Source organism: Plecotus auritus (genome assembly GCF_963455305.1).
Source record: "Plecotus auritus genome assembly, chromosome: 7".
NCBI lineage: Eukaryota > Metazoa > Chordata > Mammalia > Chiroptera > Vespertilionidae > Plecotus > Plecotus auritus.
The window spans coordinates 22368501-22391874 of NC_137774.1; the positions used below are offsets into that span (position 1 = coordinate 22368501).

The following is a 23374-nucleotide window of genomic DNA, read 5'->3' on the forward strand; positions in this document are numbered from 1 at the left end:
CTCTTACAGAAAACAATTCCAAATGTTCAAAAGCAAGGACAATTACAAATCCTTTTTTTGAAAGATGCCTATAATAGGAACATGTTGTAAGGCAGTAGCAACAATACACCTGATGTTTCTATGTAAAGCAGTGGTCTTCCTTCTGCACAGGCACTAAGAAAGGGAAGGTGTCATGTGTTTATAATACTACTTTAGCACACAATGGACTTTAGCACACAATGGACTAACTTGAGTACAAAAGAGGTTCAGTCATTTGAAAGGGACACAGATGTGAATGAAATTCAAGACGTTTTAATTTCAAATCCTGAAGTTGAATCACAACGTATTTTAAATGGTGCTGGAGGCTATCAACCCAAACTTATATAGATGAGAAAGCCGTAGGTTGTTTATTTATTGCATAGGTTTTATTCTGAATTTATTTTATTGAGGCAAGATCCTGAGATACAAAGGAACTTGGTTTGGGCAGGCTACTGCATTTCAGATCCAAATGCAAGTAGAATACACCAGTTACCAATTTTTGTTATCAGCCTCAAAAATTTAAATTCCCCATTCAATTAAATGCGAAAATTAATAACTCTTTCATTCAAGTCACAAAGGAGTATTGGATCCCATTTTTACTAGGTTAAATATAAGTTGATTTTTAGGTAGCACCAGTTCATTTACTTGTCATAATCCTGGGTTTATTAGATATCAGTTTGTTTCTCTTTTTTTCCTGTTTTCTTTCTCTAATCTCTGAGGACTAAAAGGCTATAATCATTCATGGAAATCAGCCTGATGGCCTTTGGCTTCTTCAGATTGCATCATAAATTCCCCCTCCCCTCTCTCCAGAGCCTTCTACCTTAGGAGGAAAGTTTCATTTTCAGGGCAATCTATCATTGTTGAACCAGGCCAGGAGTCTGAGATCCATTCTGAGTCACCATGAATAGAACTCTAGTATTGGTTGGGCCCCAGGGAAACTGGTGGTTAAATACTCTGAGAATCTTTATCAGACAGGAAATGACAACTCATTAAAATACTAACCGTTAAGCCTGTTTAGATCACTGCCTAAGGGGGTAGGGAGAAAAATTTAACTCTGTAGAGTTTGTCTAAAATGTGTACATTTCTGAAAACAGAATTATTTATAAGACTGTTATCAAGAAAGAAAATTTCTAGTCCATCATGTTGCTGAAGTTCTGCCAAACTATCATTGCCTCTTTTATACAAAAGATGTAGTGGGGGTGGGAAGAGAAGGGGCTTTTTATTTCATCCCTGAAAGTATATCCTAGAGGCACCATAATTGTACAATTTAGTCTCTTTAGGAGAAGAGTCATCTGTTGGCTTTTCTATTTAGGGCTCTCCTTCTGTGTTCCTGAGCCAAATCTCAATTGATAGAAGATTTCTCTGGAGTCAGAGCGTAAATTTAATGTTTTGATAGACTGTAATAATCCTTAATCAATCAAGAAAATTCTAAAGATCCTGATATTCCTTTGAAAAATAGGTTTTAACTATGGGCACAGTCCCTTGAGGTTTGGCTTTCCATATTCTTTTTTTTTTTTTTTTCCTTTTTTTCAGAGAGGGAGAGAGATAGAAACATCAATGATGAGAGAGAATCATCGACTGGGGAGTGAGCCTGCAATCCAGGCAGATGCCCTTGTACAGAATCGAACCCGGGACCCTTCAGTCCGAAGGCTGACGCTCTACCTGCCAAACCAGTTAGGGCACGTTCCAGATTCTTAAAGGCCCTCTTCATAGTGGCCTATTAGAAGAATGAGTGAAAAAGAGACAGTTCACATCTTTGTAGAAATACATCTTTTATTTCCTCTAATATGTTACCTAACAATCCTGCATTGAGTTGGTCTTCTAATTAAGCCTTAAAATATTTTTTACCTGCCCTAACCGGTTTGGCTCAGTGGATAGAGCGTCGGCCTGCGGACTAAGAGGTCCCAGGTTCGATTCCAGTCAAGGGCATGTGCCTGGGTTGTGGGCACATTCCCAGTGGGAGGTGTGCAGGAGGCAGCTAATCCATGTTTCTCTCTCATCAATGTTTCTAACTCCCTATCTCTCTCCCTTCCTCTCTGTAAAAAACCAATAAAATATAATATATATATATTTTTTTTATTTATTTATTTATTTTTTTTTTTTTACCTTTTGGGAGCAAAGTGTAATATTTGTACCCATTACAGTTTAGCTTCATGGTAATTATAGTACTTCTATTTATATTTATTTTGATCTTTGTTATTTTCTTTGTGCGTATTTTTGTAACATATATAACATTGTTATGGTAGCACATATATATAAAATTTATATATATATGGAAGAGTAGAAAGTCCACAATACAAAGGGGGCTTACAATAAGCATGTTACAATTTATTATGTTTTTTCTATCTCCATTAATCAGATTCATAGCTTGTAATTCCTAGTCTTAACTAAACTAACCCTCACAAATAGGCAATGGATTAAAGAGTTTCCTATAAATAAACAGTAGAAGGAAGATAATACTAATAATGAACTCACAAGAGACAGCAAAAAAAGTTGCAGCATTGATATTTCACCTACTTCTAGTATATGTCTATAGAAATCAGCCAAAACAATCTTAATAAAGGACAAGTGTATAATATGCCTTGAATAGTCACTAATGATAGCATGAAAGCCATCATAATTAGCAATACATTTAAAGTAATGTTTAGCTTTGGCTGGTGTGGCTCACTGTCCCAATTATGCCCCAATTAATTGATTACCTGTCTAGACTTAGTGGGACAAGCGCAGGTGACCAGGAGTCAGCAATAACGGCCTATCCCCTGGTACTTCAATGTCTAGACAGCTGAGCCGAACCGGAACACATGACACACAAGACAGAGTTAGTATGCAATCACACAGGGTTTATGTACCTATTCCTAGTGGGTCCTAGGCTCCAGCAAAGGCCACCCGGCGATTCACACTGAAGGACAGACGACAAAAACAGAGACAGGCAGGTGGCTGCAGTTGGTTCAGGCTCACACAGCAGAGCAATCAGGGGCTTGTCTCTTGGAGCGACGTGGAGTCCTCCTCTTATCGGGCAGGAGACCTCAACTGAAGACGGTCTCAGGGTTATATAGACCGTGGTAAACAACTTGTGTCCTTATCAGTGTGGGCCAGACAGTGTGCCTTATGCTGGGAGCAGGGTGTTTACACTTTAAGGGCTCAGAGCTTTTACATCAAGATAGTGGGGTGTTCATTAATTTTGGAAGTTACAGAGTATTGGGGGTTTCCATACAGCAAACATTTCATACAATAATTATTTCATACATTAGAGGGGTTACATTATTATAACACTCAGTTAGTTGGAGCATCTTCCAAATGTACCAAAAGATCCCCGGTTCGATTCTCAGTCAGGGCACGTACTTAGGTTGTGGATTCGATCCCCAGTCAGGGCAAGTACAACCAGTGTTTCTCTTTCACATCCATGTTTCTCTCTCTCCCCTTCTCCCTTCCTTTATTACTTAAAAATAATAAAGTAATAATTTATAGAAGCGGGGAGAGGGGAGGAAAATGGTGATGGAAGGAGATTTGACTGGGGGTGGTGAACACAAAGCAACATATAGCCCGGCCGGTATGGTTCAATGGTTGAGTGTCAATCTATGAACCAAGAGGTCACAGTTCTATTCCCAGTTAAGGCATATGCCCAGGTTGAGGGCTCATTCCCCAATAGAGGGCATGCAGGAGGTAGCTGATCATTGATTCTCTCTCATCATTGATGTTTCTATCTCTCCCTTCCTCTCTGAAATCAATAAAAAAATATATTTTTAAAAACAAAACAAAAAATATATATAGATAATGCATTATAGAATTGTACATCTGAAACCTATATAATTTTATTAACCAATGTCACCCCAATAAATTCAATAAATTTTTTAAAATAAAGTAATAATTTAAAATTTTTTCAACTTTATTGTATATTTTAAATTTGTTTTTGTGCACTTTACTGTTTACGTAAGTATTATATACATACATCAAAAATGTTTTTAGACCATTGATCTAGGCTCCTTTGCTATTTAAAGCCACTATCAAAAAGTACCAATCATCATTGGTAGTCTACTTCAAAAGATCTCTGTTATGCTTTCTGAATTATAGCAGCAGGAGAATTGATTAAATCCTCTCCTTTTTTTTATACTATTCCTGCCTTGAATCTTATTTTAAAAGCATTTTCTTATATATTTAAGTTTTCAAAGGTTTAATCACACCCGAGACCAGCGATTTTCAACCTTTTTTCATCTCATGGCACACATAAACTAATTACTAAAATTCTGCAGCACACCAAAAAATATTTTTTTTTCAGTGGTGGGAGCATTGACAGTTGGACTGAAGGGTCCCAGGTTCAATTCCCATCAAGGGCACATACTTCAGTTGCAGGCTCAATTCCCAGCCCGGTGGGTCGGGGCACAGGTGGGAGGCAACCAATCCATGTGCCTCTCTCACATCAGTGTCTGTCTCTCTCTCTCTCTGTCTCTGTCTCTCGCTCTCTCTCTCTCTCTCTCTCTCTCCCTCTCCCTCTCTCCCTCTCTCCCTCTCTCCCTCTCTCCCTCTCTCCCTCTCTCTCCCTCTCTCTCCCTCCCTCCCTCCCTTCCTCCCTCCCTCTCGTCTGTTTCTAAATATCAATGGGAAAATGTCCTCCAATGAGGATTAATGACAACCAAAAAATAGATATAATTTTGACTCATTCACACTGGACAGCTATTGATGTGTTGATTGTTGTCATTTTTTTATTTGACAATCTAAGGGTTTAAAAGAGGTCAGTGCCCCTGACTGACTAGTCATGTACTGCATGTTTTAAAAATTCTTGCAGCACACCGGTTGAAAATCACTGCCCTAGCCTAGACAATATGATTCATCATCAGAGGTATGTTACATAAATTAGCCTCAAAGTATTCCTCAGTGAACCAAAGGTAAATAACCATTGTGCTCATACTTTCTTCTAAGAGAGAGAAAGGCTCATTACCCTACAACCTTACTAGGAACCCATGTCAGACAGTATGTTTTCTGGAAAGCCAGTGAAACGTACATGATCACATTAATGCTAAAATCTTCAAAAAATGGTTAAGAAAGGAACAAAGCCTTAGGCATTTCAACTGCTTAACTTTTATATGGGCCCTGTGTAAATAGAGCTAAACCGTAAGACAAATCAATTTTTTGGAGATCATGTTATTTCAATGTTTTAAGCACTGTGCCCAGTTTTATGATGACACATAATAACAAAATACACACCTGGCTGGAAAAATCCAAACAGAATCAGAATCAGGGACAGGAAAATTTCAGGTCTTCCAATAGCAAGTTCCAATTTGATGGCTATCTCTACGATGAAAAAGAGATTCAAAGTAAATCACATGGTGTGTTGCTTACTAGTATATCTGGTGAACCAGTTTGAGAGTTACACAATTTAAAAGGAGTCTCTTGAAAACAGGAGGAATAATGAATTTTTGGAATGGGTGTGTGCTTAGGACTAACCAACAAATGAAAATTTAAGCTTTGTGGAAAAACTAGAGTAATCACACCACCCACTCTCTGTGCAGCCTCTGCCGATTGTGATATTCCTCTGGAAGTTTTTCTGAGTTTTGTGAGTACAGAGAATAATGCAGACCTTCCTAATGGACCAATATGGGGAGAATTAAAAATACAGGTTTCTGCCCAGCTGGTGTGGCTCAGTGGTTGAGCACCAACCTATGCACTAGGAGTTTGTGGTTCAATTCCCAGTCAGGGCACATGCCAGATTTTGGGCTTGATCCCCAGTGTGGGGCGTGCAGGAGGCAGCTGATCAATGATTCTCTCTCATTATTGATGTTTCTATCTCTCTCCCTCTCCTTTCCTTTCTGAAATCAATAAAAATATATATTTCAAAAAATACAGATTTCTTATCGGATAAGTGATTTCCAGAAGCAGAGTCACATATGTATTAAAAACTGCAAAAATAATAGCTTTTGTTTGCATGTTCAGTCAGGGCCCTTGACAGAATTTTGTGAAGAAGTTTGTCTTATTTCTGTTTTAACACATCCTTAGGTATGTAAAGCACAGCAAAATACTGTTCCCACTAAGCCAATTCTGAGCTCTGGGTGGGTTTGGACTTCTGTGGTTTTTTCCTTTACTTTTTTCCTGGGCTTTTGTTTGCATTTTATTCGTTTTTTTGTTTTTTGGGGTTTTTTTTACTTTTCCTTTATTAAAATCCATTTCAAAAGTTCAAAAACTGCCATCAGATTAATTTGTTGGAAATTTGGTTTTTAATGAGTTATATTATCTGAAAAATGTGTATGCCAGGAATACAAATTTCCAAGATATTACTATCACAAAGCTTTTCTACCCACCATGTTGAAGGTCTACAACAAGAATAAGCAGATGAGATCAATTTCTGTGTTTCTTTTCTTTTTATGTTATTTACAGCTTCCTCACAGAGAGAAATTGGCTATTTACAAGGCTAAGTGAAGCATATTTTAGTCCAACAGTTGACTATAAAATAGGTCTGTGTGTTGGTTCTCCTTCTATTATATATTCTTCTGAATCACAAAACTGTAAGAACTTTGAATTTACTCAGCACACAAAGGACTTCCCCACTCACTGTGGGCTGAGATGAGAGTTTCCAGCCAGGTGCACAGGGTCTCTGAGTTTAACAGCTTTCAGAGAGTGGTATCTAAGCTATTTCCTAAGCCAACTACAAAAACCACCCAACTGTGGTGCAAGTTACTCCTCAGCTGCCGCCCCACTCCCATATATGCCTTAAATCAACCTTTAACCTTAAATGTCAGAATGGACTCTCACTTTTGTCTGCTGCTTGACTATAACTGGAAAGATGAAGCTGTAGGCTGACATTAATATTTGTCTTAAATGCATGTTAATAGTGACAGCTGTGGTTTCAATTTTTATCTAGTCCATTACTAAAATAGTTGTAGTGTTAAGAAGAGTCTAGTATAAGAGTGCTTTGTATAAGCTGAGGCATCTGCTCTATGCCATGGTTTGTAGAGATAGAGAAATGAAAATAAAACTAAAATTTTGATTAATATATAAAATGAATTAAGAGGAATCTGATAATTGTTTATATAACACTTAAAACCAAAATATGTTAACTTTTTTTAGGTTTATTCAGATCATGTGGTATCTGTTCATGATAATATTGATTAATATGTTGCCATGAAAACTTCTAATTTCTCTATTTTCAACTATTTTCCTAGTCTCTTATGAGAAACTGCAGCCCCCATCCCACCACCAAAAACTCTCCAAAGCATTGTAATACCATAGCAACTTGAAAAATTAATTTCAGCATTAGCCCAAGATAATTCTTTGAAAGTTGCCTATCATGTAAATATATAAAGACTTAATATTCTCTATCAGCTAAAGTGGATTTCCAATGGCAAATCATTTATCTTTTCAAGTTCTTTTGAAGGGGGTCTAGAATGATTGCCAGGCCCTCCCTCATTTTCCTCAGCAACAAAAACAAATAGCATTTGGGTCTTGGTTCTTAATTTTCTCTGTAAATAATTACTTGACCCTGGAGCCCAAGTATGATTTGAGGCAAATTGTAAACCATATTTGTGCTCACTTCCATTCTGAAGGTAGAGGTCTGAAAAAAGACCAAGGCACATGTAATGGCCCAGCCGGTGTGGGTCAGTGGTTGAGTGTCATAGGTTCGATTCTTGGTCAGGGCACATGCCCAGTGGGGGTGTGGTGGGGGGGAGGCAACTGATGTTTCTATTTCTCTGTCCCTCTCCCCTCTCCCTCTCTCTCTAAGATCAATAAGATTATACTAAAAATAATTTTGTAAAAAAGACACATGTAATGGAATCCAGCACCTGGAGGACATAAAGGGAATTTTCAAGCCATTTCTTATACACTCTAGCTGTTTAATAAATTAGCATACAATCATTTCAGCCTTTCTAAATGAAAGAGTTGTTTTTCACATTTTAAAAAATTAATGGCTTGACTATGCTATCCTTGGGAATTTAAAATAATGACATACGCCCTGGCTGGTTTGGCTCAGTGGATAGAGCATCAGCCTGCGGGCTGGGGGGTCCCAGGTTCGATTCCAGTCAAGGGCACATGCCCGGGTTGCGGGCTCAATCCCCAGTGGGGGGTGTGCAGGAAGCAGCCGATCAATGATTCTCTCTCATCATTGATGTTTCTCTCTCCCTCTCCCTTCCTCTCTGAAATCAATAAAAATATATTTTAAAATAAAATAAAATAAAATAATGACATAGGTATTAAGTGTGAATGATTCGATTTCTGAAGGAAATGTCTTGTAAACCTGCAGTCCTCAAAGCCAGTCTTTGTGTATTTCACTAGAATTGTTCTCTTTTATATTCATGTGGTTTGTTTCAAGTGTAAATGGTGAGGTATTTGCATTCCCTTATGCATTATATAAAGAATTACCCAAGGAAAATCTCTCTTTTAAAGAGAAAGTTTGTAGTACTATTGTTGCCCCGTTCTAGTCAGAATCAGCAGTAATAAGCATGAACATAGCTCAGACTCAGCTCTTCTGGTTTATCCCACTAGTGCAAGGCCACTTGAAAGTCAATGAGAGTGGACACATGATACAATATACAGACGCTGTAGTATAGAATCATATCCCTTAAACCTATGTAATTTTAATAACCAGTGTCACCCCAATAAATTCAGCTTTTAAAACGTCAGTGAGAGAGAGACTGGGACTGTGGGTTGGGAGACTTCGCCCTTCTCCATCTCAGTGTAGGTTTCCTGGTCTAATCAGTGCAGCCGGAGCTTCTACTGCATATGTCCTTTCAGGGTTTATTTGCCCATCCTTCAGTATTCGCAAAGGACAGCTTCACCCCCACACCAATCGCTCTCCTTCCAGTTCCTTTGGAATATGTCTCTGCACCCCAAAAAATTAAGTATTGATTTGTGAATTCTTTTGTTCCCAAATCAGTGTGTGTGTGTGTGTGTGTGTGTGTGTGTGTGTGTGTGTGTGTGTGTTGAATCCCCATAATGATTTTAAGTCTCTTGTGGGCATGGACTACTTCTCCCCCCCAACCCCCCCACCCCATAGCACCGATTACAGTGTTGGACACAAATAAGGACTTCATTAAGTGTTTGGTGGTTTATAATTAAAAGGATTAAAGAAAAGTGTCAGCCAGAAGTTATATTATTTGTTACCTTCCGGTAAATATAATAGCAAAAAATTTCTCTTCCTTTATTCCTCTGCTTTTTATTACAGAAAGCAGCAACTGAATTGTTCTAGAAATTAGGTGAAGTTAATCTAATAGTTGCTGAAAAGGGAGAGCATTAGGCACATGTTGAAATACCTTTTGCTGGCCTGGGAAAGAGATTGGGTGCGTTTACCTTTTAGCCTATTAGACTGATGGGAAAATAAAGGGGACAGAAAACAGAGATGTTTGGTTTTCTAAGTTGCCCCAAGTTACCATTTTAAAACCCGCCTGCAAGCATTTCTAAAACGGGAGTCCGGTAGTTACAGTCACCAAACCGGTTTAACTACACTGCCTCCCCTTATTCTGGGTGAGAGGGAGCTCCGAGTACATAAACTTATCAGAGATCACTACCCCAATCATCTGAGAACAAGCTGTTTAGTAATGTGCCGCCGTTTCTGTGCAAACCATCTCCCATAAACCATGAAGTGATTCAAGGTTCATAGTCCTTCTTTGTTCCTTTGTTAATCACTGACTTCTGACTAGTGGGAGGTGCCTCCCAAATTTGCTAATGCATTCTTTTTGGGAAGGGATGACGCACAGATTGTCCTAATAAGGACTTAGATTGAGAAAGTACCGCCCCCTCTGAGAAGATGGGACAAGTCAGAGAGAGGGCGGGCAGTTTCTTTTTCAACTAGGGATGACACAAGCATAAGTCATTTCCTTATTAATCGGTTCAAACCAGTTCTTACAGGAACTGGTGGTGATAAATGTGGGACTTCTCAGAAGTCATTCATTTTACTCTTTGTGCCACACCAGTGAGCAGCCTAGCTGAGCTGGCCTCACTCTGAGGATGAACTCTTCTGCTAGAAGCAAGGAGCTGAGCTCCTACTCTCCCAGACATGTTGGTGGGAGAGATTTTTCTCCTTTATGGGGTTGTTAAAGAGTTCTCAAGACTTCACCAGCTCTGCTGATAGTTTCACTTTTTTTTTTCTTTCTACCAATCCCTGCTTTTTGAATCCAGGCGGTAAGTGGATTTTTCCTTAACATTTTTCCTTCTTTTCTTCCCAAATGTATCTTTTTCCTTGGGGTATTGTCCCTGCCTCCAGTGCTGTCCCCGGCATAGGTCCATCTCTGCAGAAGCCATTCCAGGAATACCTGGAGGCCCAGCGGCAGAAGCTTCACCACAGAAGTGAAATGGGCACACCACAGGTGAGACCCCCCCTCTCTTCCCCACCGTGTTGGGCTGGAATCACACTCACGGGGCTCACTGCATAGGCACAAACAGAGTGAGGTTTGTTTGCAAGTCTTCCCTCACAGATGTTGAGACTCCGTGGACTCTACTGGGAAATTTGTCTAAATCGGAACATATAACTTCTGTTTTGTACATATCCCAAAGTCAAGGGTAGGGCTAGTGGAAAATAATAGATCTGTTATGTAGAATGAGTTATTGCCTTGATCTCAAATTATTTATTAGCAAGTATATTTTCTGAATGGATTTAAAAGTTGACATTTATAGCTTAACAAAACTGAGGTCACTGGAACATCTCCCTTCATTTTTGCACTATTTTTCTTTTCAGAGGTGGGAAAATAATCATTTTTTAATAAACCAAGGCTCTTACTATTGCAGAACATAAAAACTTTAATTTAAACTAGGCCTTTTCTGTGAGTAGTTCTGTGACAAAGGGAAACGACTAGAAGAAGATGAGTAAGCGCAGCCTGCGGTGGGAAACTTGAAGGAAGCATAGCTGGGTTGTTTTGGTTGGTTGGTTTTTGGGTGGCTTATACTTTTTATGCGATCCTGTGCTGCCCTCAGTTGATCAAACATGATTTCAGAAACAGATAACATTTATGTTTTAAAAGCTGCTCCCAATCCTGGAACAAGAATATATAACTCTTTTGACACTGCCCTGTACAAGTGTCTGCAGACTTTATTCTTATGTAGTAAGAGATAAGGGATGGCCTCACAGCCGCCCCATTCTGAACCATATGCATCAACATGGACTTTATAGCCAACAGAGTGAAATCTTAATAACTGGATGTAAAAGGGCCCAAATGTCTATTTCAGGGTAGCTAGAGACATGAGATTTTTTTCATCTTTAATTGTTTAGAATTTCTAGGTTATAGGCTCCCACGGTCTCATTATTTTTCCTAAAACATTGTAGATGACCCCTGTTTTACTACTGAAATGATGAAGTGTTTCTTGTGGCTTATTCTGCATTTCTTCCTACAGGGAGAAAACTGGTTGTCCTGGATGTTCGAGAAGTTGGTGATTGCAATGGTGTGTTACTTCATCCTGTCCATCATTAACTCCATGGCACAAAGTTATGCCAAAAGAATCCAGCAGCGGATAAAATCAGAGGAGAAAACTAAATAAGCAGGAAAAGTTTTTAACAGCAGGAACTAGAATGGATGGGTTCTGCCTTAATTGGGAGGACTCCAAACCAGGAAAAAAACTTCCCTTTTCCATCCTGTTTCGATTTAACTTTTTTCCCCCCGAGAACAGTTTAGTCCATATTTTGCACTGACATACTTTTCCTTTGTGTGTTAAGGTAAGGTGTCCACCCTCAATTCAAGTCAAGTTGTATTTTATGAGGGTGGAATGGGATGTTCAGCAGCAAACTTAACAGAAACTGGCCTTCTATTTGTTACTTTCAAAAGGCCCACATAGTACAATTAAAGAATTCCAGACACCACCAAAAAAGTTCCTAAGTATGTTAAGTATGTCAAGCTTTTTAAGCTTCTCACAAATGACTGCTTTGTTTTTCTAAATCATCAAAATGTATATAAATATTAGATGGGATAACAGTCTTGCATGTCTATCATGGTACAATTTAATATGCCATCCTGCCCAGCCCTTCCTCTCCCACCTACCAAAAAAAAGGCCATTTTATGATGCGTTGCACACCCTGTTGGGAAATTGATCTTTAAAATTTTGAAACAGTATAAGGAAAATCTGGTTGGTGTCTCATGAATGAGCTGACACCATTTTTTATTCTGTATATTTAGAATGAAGTCATGAAAAATCTTTATAAAGACCTCTTTGATCATTCCAAAATTGTGTTCGTTTTCTTGAGCGTTTTGATTTTTTACTTCCTAGTAGCTTCTACCAACTGAATGGCAGCCTTGCCAAATCCACCTACAACCGTAATTTCTTAAGCCTTTGTTTATTTGCATGAAAAGAGACAGCACCAATTTTTGTTGCTGGAATTGGACAGCTAGCTGTACCCCGGTGAGATGGTGCCGTGAGGACGGGTGTCATGAGGGGATTTCTTGGATTGTGAAAGCAGTAGAGATGGTAGTATGCAAATCAAAGAACACGGGAGAGAGAAATAACTCATTAAAAAAAAACTACACTTTTCTCGTGTGTTAATTTTAGCTCGGCATGTACTGTTTTAACAGAAATTTTCTTTTATATGTAACTTAATTTTATTGTCCTTTTCAGTTTTATTCTTATGTGTTTTTCCTTTGGGATGTTTCAAGTTGAACTTGATCTTTTTGTTTTGCTTGAGAGGGAAATAAACAATTTCACTTTCTTCCTTTAGGAAAATTGGTACTGACATTATGTTGAGAATAGAATTGGGTTTAAATCTCAACAGGCCAGAAATGCCTGATTTGTTTGATCAAATCCTGCCTGAATGTCTGCTTGTTTTGCCTCCCGTCGTGACATCTCCATGGCCGTACCACCTTGTCGGGTAGCTTATCAGACTGATGTTGACTGTTGAATCTCATGGCAACAGCAGTCGATGGGCTGTCTGACATTTTGGTATCTTTCATCTGACCATCCATATCAAATGTTCCCATTCAAACATTACCCAAAATCATGGTTACTGATAAAAAACAAAAACCTCTGTCCTTATGTTTAGTGGCACTTTGAGTCTTTTATGCCATGGTATTGCATAGTCAGAAGGATTTTATGGGAAAATTGGGATAGTGACCACAGCTAAGTAAATAAAGCATAAGCAACCTGCCTTGTGGGTTTTGAAAAGGTTATTGATCATTTTTTTCCATCCAGGGACTTCTAGCAGTGTGACTGTTACCTTACTTAAAGAGCAAAGAGCAGTGCCCAAAGGCTTTATTTTAAACAGATTCACATTAAAATCATAATTTTTAGATTCTTTAGGGTTAGTGTAAGTTTCTAAGTCAGCTTCTGGTTGTTTCATCTGTTTCACCTGCATTTTACTTGGTGTTTGTCTAAAGAGAGAAAAGAGGAAAGCAAATATGAATGGTGCCACTTGTACTAAATCTTTGGGCTTTATTGGTCGATTTATTTCAGGGTAGGGTATAAGAAAAAGGTGGTGTCTTAGGCTGAAGGTCTGACTTAAGGGTGACAGTTTGTTCACTCTCGAATAAAGAGCAACACTCCTTTCCTCACTGTGCTCAGGTGTGGCGCCCCCGAGGGTCCTGCTGGCCTTGTGTTCCATGTGTGTGTGTTCCTTTCTTAGATCAAAAGTGGATGCAAACAACTACATGATCCCAGAGACATACTAGTTAATTCCAGCTGGTGGGAGACCAGAAACGTTGTAAATGGATGTTTGATATTACTGCAAATAAAGAAAAAGGGCCTGGGCATTCTGATTCCATCTCTATTTTGTTTAAGCCTCGTTTTATGCCTTAAATATCTACAATGTTAAATCACTTCTCAACTCAGTGACTGTCAAGGAGTACAATACAACCCGATGCCAAGCATCAGCAGTTCACACTGAGGAGCACCTCCCTGCAGACCTCACGCGGTGCTTTCTGTATCCTCTCTGAGAACATCCTCTGGAGTGTGGGGCTTGAAAGCAGGGGAGAGTTTTACTTTCATTTGTATAATGGCCACTCTTCCCATTCTCTAGAAATCCAGGAAAAGACGGTGCTGGGGGAAGTTTCTGGAATGCACTGGTTAATTCAGTGTCTGTAGCAGCAAGTGCTCCTGTACAAACAAGCTCAACCCATGTGCTGTCCCTGTAGCTTCGATGGGACAGCGTGAGCCTCATCTACTTTAAGAAAGTTTTTAGCCCTAGCCGGTTTGGCTCAGTGGATAGAGCGTCGGCCCGCGGACTGAAGGGTCCCAGGTTCGATTCCGGCCAAGGGCACATGCCCGGGTTGTGGGCTCGATCCCCAGTGGGGGGCATGCAGGAGGCAGCCGATCAATGATTCTCTCTCATCATTGATGTTTCCATCTCTCTATCCCTCTCCCTTCCTCTCTGAAATCAATAAATATATTTTTTAAAAAAAAGTTTTTAACTCAGCCTAGATTTCATCTATTAAAAAATATATAGGTAGTCAGGTTGTCTGAAGGATTAAATTGTATAAAATGTAAAATACTGCATAAATGTATGTCCCCAATTTTCAATTTATCAAAGATAGTATTTGATACACATGCAAGAATTTTACAACATTCCACTTACTCCAAAAACTTTTTTAAATGTTTTCAGTATATGCACCCTTGTTTTGGAGTAGATATACTCTGTCTAAAGAAGTTAAATCCAAGGTACAGATTAAAGAGAAAAACACAAATTAGTGAAATAATGACTTGATTAACAAGACAAAAACCTTTTAAAATCTGAAAATAGGCCCCCAGCTAGCCTAGATAAGGTACAAAGCACCAATACACAAATATACTGTGAAATCATTGAAAATAACTTTCCTAACCCTCCTGCCTTATAAGTAAATGTTGAAAGCTTATTTATTTTTATTATAAAGATAGTTAATCCTAATAAATCTGGAAGTTAGGGGGGGAGGAGTACCAGCTTTTAGTTTCTTGTTAGAAACTCCACCTAAATTAACGAGATTTGATGGGTATAAATAGGTTTTAAACAGGGTTTTTTAAAATTTGGCTCTGTGGCAGGCGAGATCTTCCTCGATAGGCCTCAAAGTCTCATTTCTGGTAGAAAACACAAAAATTTTATTCATTAATAATTAGTTACTAATGTGCTCACAAAAGGAGCACATTAATCAGGAGTTGAATAGCCATCTTTTAAAACCAAGTAACTTTCCATCTCTAACTCGCATTGATCAGAGCTTTTCCGCCTTTCACAAAACGCAGTAAATGAAATGCTGCACCAAACTGGCATCCGAAGTGTTTTGTTCCTTTATTGTCGAAGGCAACAAGAAAGCACATAATGTACTTTAAAATTCTAGAAGCAGCTGACTCATTAGTGTCTGGTCGTCAGGGGCTTGGGTTCCTGTCCCTCCCTTCCCAACAAGGCCAAGAGTTCACCTGAGGTAACGTGTTTGCCTTGGGGGTGAGGCCTTGGATTGCAGCAAATAAGCTACATGTATTTGCATATTCGCCCTGTGCTCACGAGAGGGATTGTAACAAAAACCTGTTCTGGGCAGATGCTTACTCATGGCCTTTAGAATTGCTTGGTGCTGGGATAGGCAGGTGCCAACTGTTTGCTCATTCCCTTTGACCGACTGGCCTTGCAGTTTGCTGTGTGGGTGTTGATACTACTAAATTAAACACACACGCAGAATGGTTTTAGATGGCCCCCGCTCTCCACCCAAACACCCTGGATTCATTTGAGATCTGAGATTCTAATTCTGTAGTTGGGAGACCGGCCCAAACTGTGGCCCAGAGGGAGTGAGTCAGTTGTGAGTGGCTCGCTGACTGTGTGGGAACAGAAACGAATGCAGGGTAGAGGGTTCTCAGCCAAATCCACAAATGTGTGGCTTTGTGAAACATTGGACATCTGCTCCTCCTCATTCAAAACAAACCTGAAAAAGCACAAGGTTGCTTGGCTCCTGTTTCTTGGTGTCCGCAGCAGTTACCGCTCTCACTTGGAAAGCCTGGAACCGAGGTTAGAAAACTTGGAATCTTCAGGGCACACTTCAGAGAGGGTGGGACTGAGCGGCCTCGGAAAGGGAAGAGATGGTTTTACAATACACGGTGTGGAAATCCCCTTCGGGGGTAATCAGCCCAGGTGTTCAACCCGTTTGTTAACCATTTCCAAATGACTCAAAGAACACGAGGGAGGGTTTGGACACACGCCAGCACTATTTCTACAATGCGGTCTTTATTGGCCTTGGAGACCTCATTCCTGACATCTCCACAGCAAGGCTCTAGTCTATCCTGGGCATCTAAGAGGGACCCCTCAGCCACCTACCTAAGCTGACAGCCTTCTCTTGAGGGTTTCCCGGGAGGAGCATCGACAGCTTGCTTTGATGGCCTTCCACCCAAAGCTCTTTGAGGAAAAGCCTTGTTCCTTCAGAGAGGCCTCTGTAGGCCGCTTTTCCCTCCCCCCATCTAATGCCAAATACGGCATTTCCCTGTGTTGCCATCTGTCCCCTCTGGGCAACAGCGTGAGCAGCGTTTACCTTCAGGCCACTTTCAACTGACCCAGCCGCACTGTATTGTTAATTGTGTCCCAGGTGGCTTCCTATGGGAAATGCCTTTGTGGAGGGAGGCGGTTTGGGGAAGGGATGGTTCTGTCTTTCCCTGGAGGTGGGAAATGACTGGTCCAGTCACTGTTGTCTCGCTTGACTTCTCACCAGGTTGTGTTGGAAACGGAGTACCTTGGGTTCACTCCTCCTGTCACCGAGAACATGCGCTCAACCTGTTTTCATTAGTTACAAAGATGAAAGCCCGAAATAATGAGAGGAGGCCTTTCTCTGTTTCATTTTTCAGTGCGGCTCAGCCTCCTAGTCACTCTCACCTGAATGAGGTCCTAAGTAAACCTCTGAAAACAGCCAACCTCTCTCTACCTAACCTCACATTGTTCGGCCGGCCATACTCAGGCTCTTCAGACACCTCTGCCTCATCCTGCCCATTGCACCAGCCCCTACCCATTTCCATGTCCCCTGTATGGTATTTTCTTTGTGCACAACCAGCAATCAAGATTAGCTCCCCAGGCCCTGGCTGGGTAGCTCAGTTGGTTAGGGCATTGTCCTGATACACTAAGGTTGAGGCGTCAATCCTCCTCGGGGCACATATAAGGAGCAACCAATGAATGCATAAATAAGTGGGACAACAGAGCAATCTCTCTCTCTTCCTCTCTCTCTCTCTCTCTCTCTTTCTCTCTCTCTCATCAACAAAGAAAAAAAGCTTAGCTCCCAGAGGAACCTCCTTCGACGCCCTGTACCAGGAAGTGGAGTGGACACTATAACTTGATGATTGTTTGCTTACGTTGTACCGGGCATTGTTTCAGTGCTGTCTTACGTGTATTGTATTTAATCACTAAATCCTTATAAACAACCCCATGAGGAAATAAATTAAAACAGAGAGATTCAGTAATTTGCTGGAGGAAGCAAGGAAGTAGCAGAGTTAGAACTCACACCGAGGTGTGCTGGCTCCTGGCCACTCAGTTCTGCAAAAAAGTCCTGGCTTCTGCGTTACTTGTTTTATCTTGTGACCACAAATAGGCAACGTAGAAAGGGAGACAACACAAAGTCGGGGCCACAGCCTACAAAGTTGCTGTTTAAATGATGAGCGGCCTTTGTCTTTCCCTGGGCCGAGGGTTGGCAACGCCAGCTCCTGTGTGGGCAGGTTCCCAGTGTGGTGCTCACTGTAATTATGATTACAAAGCCATTTCTATTTGTATAGACCTTCTTTCCTTTTTTTCAAAGCACTTTCACATCTTCAGTGTTATTTGATCTTCATAATAACCCTATGAAATGGTTAGGGCCAGTAGTGGCATTAGCCCCACTCGGGGAGAGGGGATTAATTCACTTTTTAAATCTCTTCTGTGTTAAGGCACTGTGGGGAAGAGACAAAGGTGTTAAAAAATGATATTCCTCCACGAGCTTCCAGTCTTCCTGGGGGTATTAGGCATATATGCAGATTACTGTGTAGAGCGAGGTCAATGCCAGAAGAAAAGAATTACTGAGTAGGAAGGATCCATCCCAAAAGGTTTCCTGAGGATGTGGCATTTGAGTTGCCAGGTAGGAGTGGAGAGAGGGAAGGTATTCTTATTAGAGAAAGCCCTGTGAGAGGCACTGGGAAGGAGCAGGTGGGGGCCATGTGAGGGGAGGGGGTAGGTAGAATAGAAGAGATAAGACCAGTGAGTCATCTACCTCCTGTTATTCTTGGCCTTAGCCCCGTTTTGTTTCCTTTAAAGTAACTGCATAACTCATAACTGTTGTCTATTTTCTTGTGTTTGCTCTGTTTCCTCCACTGGAACATAAAAGCCCCATAAAGGCGGACACTATTGTGTTGTCCTTTGCCCAGAGCCAGGCGCAGGGCCTGGCACTCGGGATGCTCCCAGCGAGTTTTTGCCGAACGAATGTTGCAATAGTTCAGATGGAGCAACTGTGGAGATTCAGAGGCAGGCAGGAGGTGCTACCTGAGTAGGACCCAGGGTAGTCGGCAAAGACGGAGTAAAAGAGGTGGAGTACGGGTGGAGGAGGAACCAGAGCCCCGGCTGGCGGCTCAGTGGTTGGAGCATCATCCCGTACACCAACAAGGTTGCAGGTTCCATTCCCCGTCAGGTCAGAGCACATACCTAGGTTGCAGGTTCAATCCCCAGTTGAGGTGGGTCCAGGAGGCAGCCAGTCGATGTTTCTCTCTCCCTTGCTCTCTCTCTAAAAATCAATGAAAACACATCCGTGGGTGAGGATTCAAAAAAGAAGAAGAAGAGCCGAAACCGGTTTGGCTCAGTGGATAGAGCGTTGGCCTGCGGACTGAAGGGTACCAGGTTCGATTCCGGTCAAGGGCATGTACCTTGGTTGCGGGCACATCCCCAGTAGGGGGCGTGCAGGAGGCAGCTGATCGATGTTTCTCTCTCATCGATGTTTCTAGCTCTTTATCCCTCTCCCTTCCTCTCTGTGAAATATCAATAAAATATATTTTTTAAAAAAAAGAAGAAGAAGGAACCAGAGAGCCCTGAGAATGCCGGTGGATCATATTAGCCAGGAACATAGGAGGAGGAGCAAGTTTGAGCGAGAGAGACAGTTGTGTTTTGAACATTCTGAGGGGAGATACTGAGCAACAGAACAAACGGGGGAAGAGGGGGCTTCCTATGGGTCTGTATCTCGGGTTTCCTCATTTCTAAACTCCTAGTGAATGTGCTGTCCACTAGACCGCTGTCACGTCTCCCTGTCAGACAAGAAACTGGACTTCTCTGGAGAATCCTCTAGAGCAGTGGTCGGCAAACTCATTAGTCCACAGAGCCAAATATCAACAGTACAACGATTGAAATTTCTTTTGAGAGCCAATTTTTTTAAACTTAAACTTCTTCTAACGCCACTTCTTCAAAATAGACTCACCCAGGCCGTGGTATTTTGTGGAAGAGCCATACTCAAAGGGCCAAAGAGCCACATGTGGCTCACGAGCCGCAGTTTGCCGACCACGGCTTTAGAGTAATAGGTCCTCTGTACTTTCTCAGCGTTAGGGGTGGGGCACATGCAGCTCATGGGCCATATGAGGCCCACAAATCGTTTGGGCTGCCTTGCCAAGGCATTAGGATTAAGTTAATAAAATGCGCAAACAGAGCAGGCTAATTTTTAAGTTGATCATTGTGTATGGCCCACGAATGATGTTATAAGTATCCAAATGGCCTTTACAGAAAAAAGGTTCATAAGTGATCATCTAAGCCTTAACGGGTTCTTATGCCCCACTGTTCATGAAGAGATGGCCCCGGGGCTGGACCTTGGGCCGGAGGAAACTGCTCTAAATTTCCTCTCCTCCGCTGTATCCTGCTTACTCAACTGGACAGATTGTCTGTCTTTATAAGGAGAAAAGTTTGTCAGAGTGATTTCCTGTATATTTCTGCTCGAGTCCAAGATTCCGGTAGTGCCAGCCTAGACAGTAGGGGCTGTCACCTAGGACCCAGATGTCATAGGTATTTCCAAGTACATACGAGGGCCTGCTCCCAGCCGCCTCTGCCAAGCCAAAAGGCAAAATTGCAGTTTTATTGCACCTTCTAGAGCATGTGGTCAAGGCGGCTTTCCAGCTGGCTGCTTTCGTGCTGGGGTTGTTTACATGTTTCAGTAACTGAGTTATCCTTATTGAAGTTGGCTGGATAGGAGTTCAGAATAGATGACAGATGAACAGAATTATACCACTCACCAGGAGCACCAGAGGTCAGGAAAAAAGAGATTTACTTGTGCAATAATCCTCTGGTGGAAAGGAGGTACAAAACTTGAGTATTCCACTCTGGGGTAGGTGCAGTTTTCGAAGCCTGGGGTGTCACTATTCCTGGTTTTCTTTTTTTTTTTTTTTTAATATATTTTATTGATGTTTTACAGAGAGGAAGGGAGAGGGATAGAGAGAAACATCGATGAGAGAGAAACATCGATCAGCTGCCTCCTGCACACCTCCCACTGGGGATGTGCCCGCAACCAAGGTACATGACCTTGACCGGAATCGAACCCGGGACCCTTCAGTCCGCAGGCCGACGCTCTATCCACTGAGCCAAACCGGTTTCGGCTATTCCTGGTTTTCTGATACAATCATGCCTGTCTGATAAAAGCATGTGTAGGGGAGTGCTTTGCACAAGTTAGGGGAATAAAATGAGGCTGAAAAATAGTGCTTTTAGGAAAATACAGATTTCAAAGAAATTTCCAGAATTTCAGCATTTTCTTCAAACATAAAGAAGCTGAGCATAAAACACATCCCCGGTCTCTGCAAGGAGGAAGTACAAAGTTCTTTCATACACAGAAGCTTTCCTACTGCACACACTTCTTTTCAGGCTGCTCCCAGACTCGTGTGTGTGATACTGACTAGTCTTGTCTGTAGTGGGCAATGTTCATCATTAGAAGAACATGTTGAGATAATAGGGACCACAGAGTTATTCTTTAATGTCTCCCTCCTTTGCCCCCCAATGAACCTGGAGCATCCGGTAGTTCCTACAACCTTCTTATGTGACAGTTTATAGAACAGTGATGCTCTTTACTACTCCAACCCTTGTTCCTGCCTTTTGATTCATTTGAATTCTTCTTCCATGCCTCAGTCTGCCTCCCGGTGTTAATATTCCTTTAAAAATCAGTTATTCTATCTCTGTATTGTTTTTAATGCTTTGTTTGTTTTTTTAACTGCAAGCAAAAGAAATGCATAATACAAAAAAGAAGTAAATCCCCTGAGAAAGACACTCCCCAAAGAAAAGACTGAAATCTGGTATGTACCCTGTCAGCCCTGCTCAAAAATGCCCAGAGCCTCCTCTTCTTGGTCTTAGGGGCCTGGCAGGGGGGGTTGAAGGGGGCACCCAGGGACAGACAGGACCACTGAGGCTTGTCTCCCATCTATATCTTCAGGTTAGTGATAGATGGCCCATCCCTGTCCTTACTGAACAACATAAAACATTATCATATAGACCAATCCATGTGTTTTTTCGTAATAGCAGTTAATGGCCATTTCTGTCTGCCTCAGCTACTATAGTACATGTAACAGGAACGGAGGAGACAGGGAGTGGCCAAACTTTAGAAAGCTTGGAATTCCAGAACAAGGAATTTAGGTTTTAGGTAGGGATTTCAAAACAAAGGCACTTCTTCTCTCTCTCTCCTCTTTCTCTCTTTTAAAAAATGTTTTTATTGATTTCAGAGAGGAAAGGAGAAGGAGAGAGAGATAGAAACATCAATGATGAGAGAGAATCGTTGGTCAGCTGCCCCTGCACGCTGAGCCCGCAACCAGGGCATGTGCCCTTGACTGGAATTGAACCTAGTGCCCTTGACTGGAGTAGAACCTGGGACCCTTCAGCCTGCAGGCCCACACTCTTATCCACTGGGCCAAACCGGCTAGGGCTCTTCTTTCTCTTAATACAGTGTTTGGATTTATGTTGTCTTAAGATGCTTTTAATTATATAAGAGGGCTTCAGAGACAAAATATTTTTAATTATATTTCTACGTCCAGGCCCTTAGTTTCATCTAATAGTTGTGAGATCTGTTGTTAATATGGGAGCTTTCAAGGGCTTCCCTGTGCCTTTAGTTTTGCAGCTTTCCGTCTCCTCCACTGTTTCTTAGACAGTGAATATGGATGGAGTCTCTACCACGAGCCAGGTATCTGCTTTGCAGCAAAGAATATATGAAATGGTGAACCCATGGACAGGGGCCAGGTTTAACTCATTTGTAAAATCTGCCTATGTGGTTTTCCTTGTAGGTGTTCAATGGACGTTTGTTGAATTAAGCTCTCACATCCTGACTCATACTGTTCATGTGAGCCCAGCTTAAGCAAAAGCCTCTTTTTTTCAAAAAGGAAACACCCATCTTTTGCATTATGTCATGATTCTTACTATCATGTGCCTATGAACCTCTGTCATCTAGTAAGGACAAGCTTTGTTTAAGTCGTTTCTGTAATTCCTAGGACTTTGCTCCTGAAATGTTGGATAGAAATACAATAGAAATACAATGCAAGCCATATATCTCATTTTAAAATTTTTAGTAGCTACATTTTAAAATCTAAAAAGAAACAGGTATACCAATTTGTATAATTTATTTAACCTTAATTTGTCATTATTTCAACAACAACATTTCAACAATTAATTTAAAATATTGTTATTTTACATTTTTTTATTCGTATTATCTTCAAAACCCATGTGTATTTAAACAGCACTAACCACACGTGGCTAGTGGCTACCTTATTGGACAGCATGGGTATAGAATCTGAGTTTTTGTGTACTCACCATGTAAATAATTAAATTCCAGTAGGACAAGAGAGCCACCTCATTGGCTGCATCATTGGCAAAGGAGATAAATTTAGATAAGATAGAATTACTTGCTAAGGGACACATAATTTAGCTTACTGTTTCTTTTTATTTATATATTATTTTTATTTTTTTTAAATATATTTTATTGATATTTTACAGAGAGGAAGGGAGAAGGATAGAGAGTTAGAAACATCGATGGGAGAGAAACATCGATTAGCTGCCTCCTGCACACCTCCCACTGGGGATGTGCCCACAACCAAGGTACATGCCCTTGACTGGAATCGAACCTGGGACCCTTCAGTCCACAGGCTGACGCTCTATCCACTGAGCAAAACTGGTTAGGGCTATATATTATTTTTTTAATACTTATTAATTTCAGAGAGGAAGGGAGAAGGCGAGATAGAAACATCAATGAGAGAGAATCATTGATCAGCTGCCTCCTGCACACTCCCCACTGAGGCATGTGCCCTTAACTGGAATTGAACCAGGACCCTTCAGTCTGCATGCAGGCTGACGCTCTATCCACTGAGCCAAACTGGCCAGGGCTTACTGTTTCTTTTAAACTGTTATTATAAGTTATTAGATTTTTCATCATTAGGTGAAGTCCATAATTCAAAAACCATCAAGTCTTTTTTTTTTTTTTTTTTTTTTGGAAATGCTTCTAAGCTATTATGAGATATTTGGGGGCATCATCAGCTCTCCCACCCTCCTTTT

General features: G+C 41.0%; 1 protein-coding gene across 1 annotated transcript in view; it reads left to right on the plus strand.

Annotated features, from left to right (window-relative positions):
• Positions 1-13680, plus strand: part of VMP1 (vacuole membrane protein 1) — a 121854-nt gene extending 108174 nt beyond the window's left edge. The window contains exons 12-13 of the mRNA XM_080680911.1: positions 10208-10310; positions 11332-13680. Of these exons, the coding sequence (XP_080537037.1) occupies positions 10208-10310; positions 11332-11475 (247 nt within the window). The 3' untranslated portion in view covers positions 11476-13680. The remainder of the gene's footprint in view (positions 1-10207; positions 10311-11331) is intronic.
• Positions 13681-23374: the final 9694 nt, after the last annotated feature.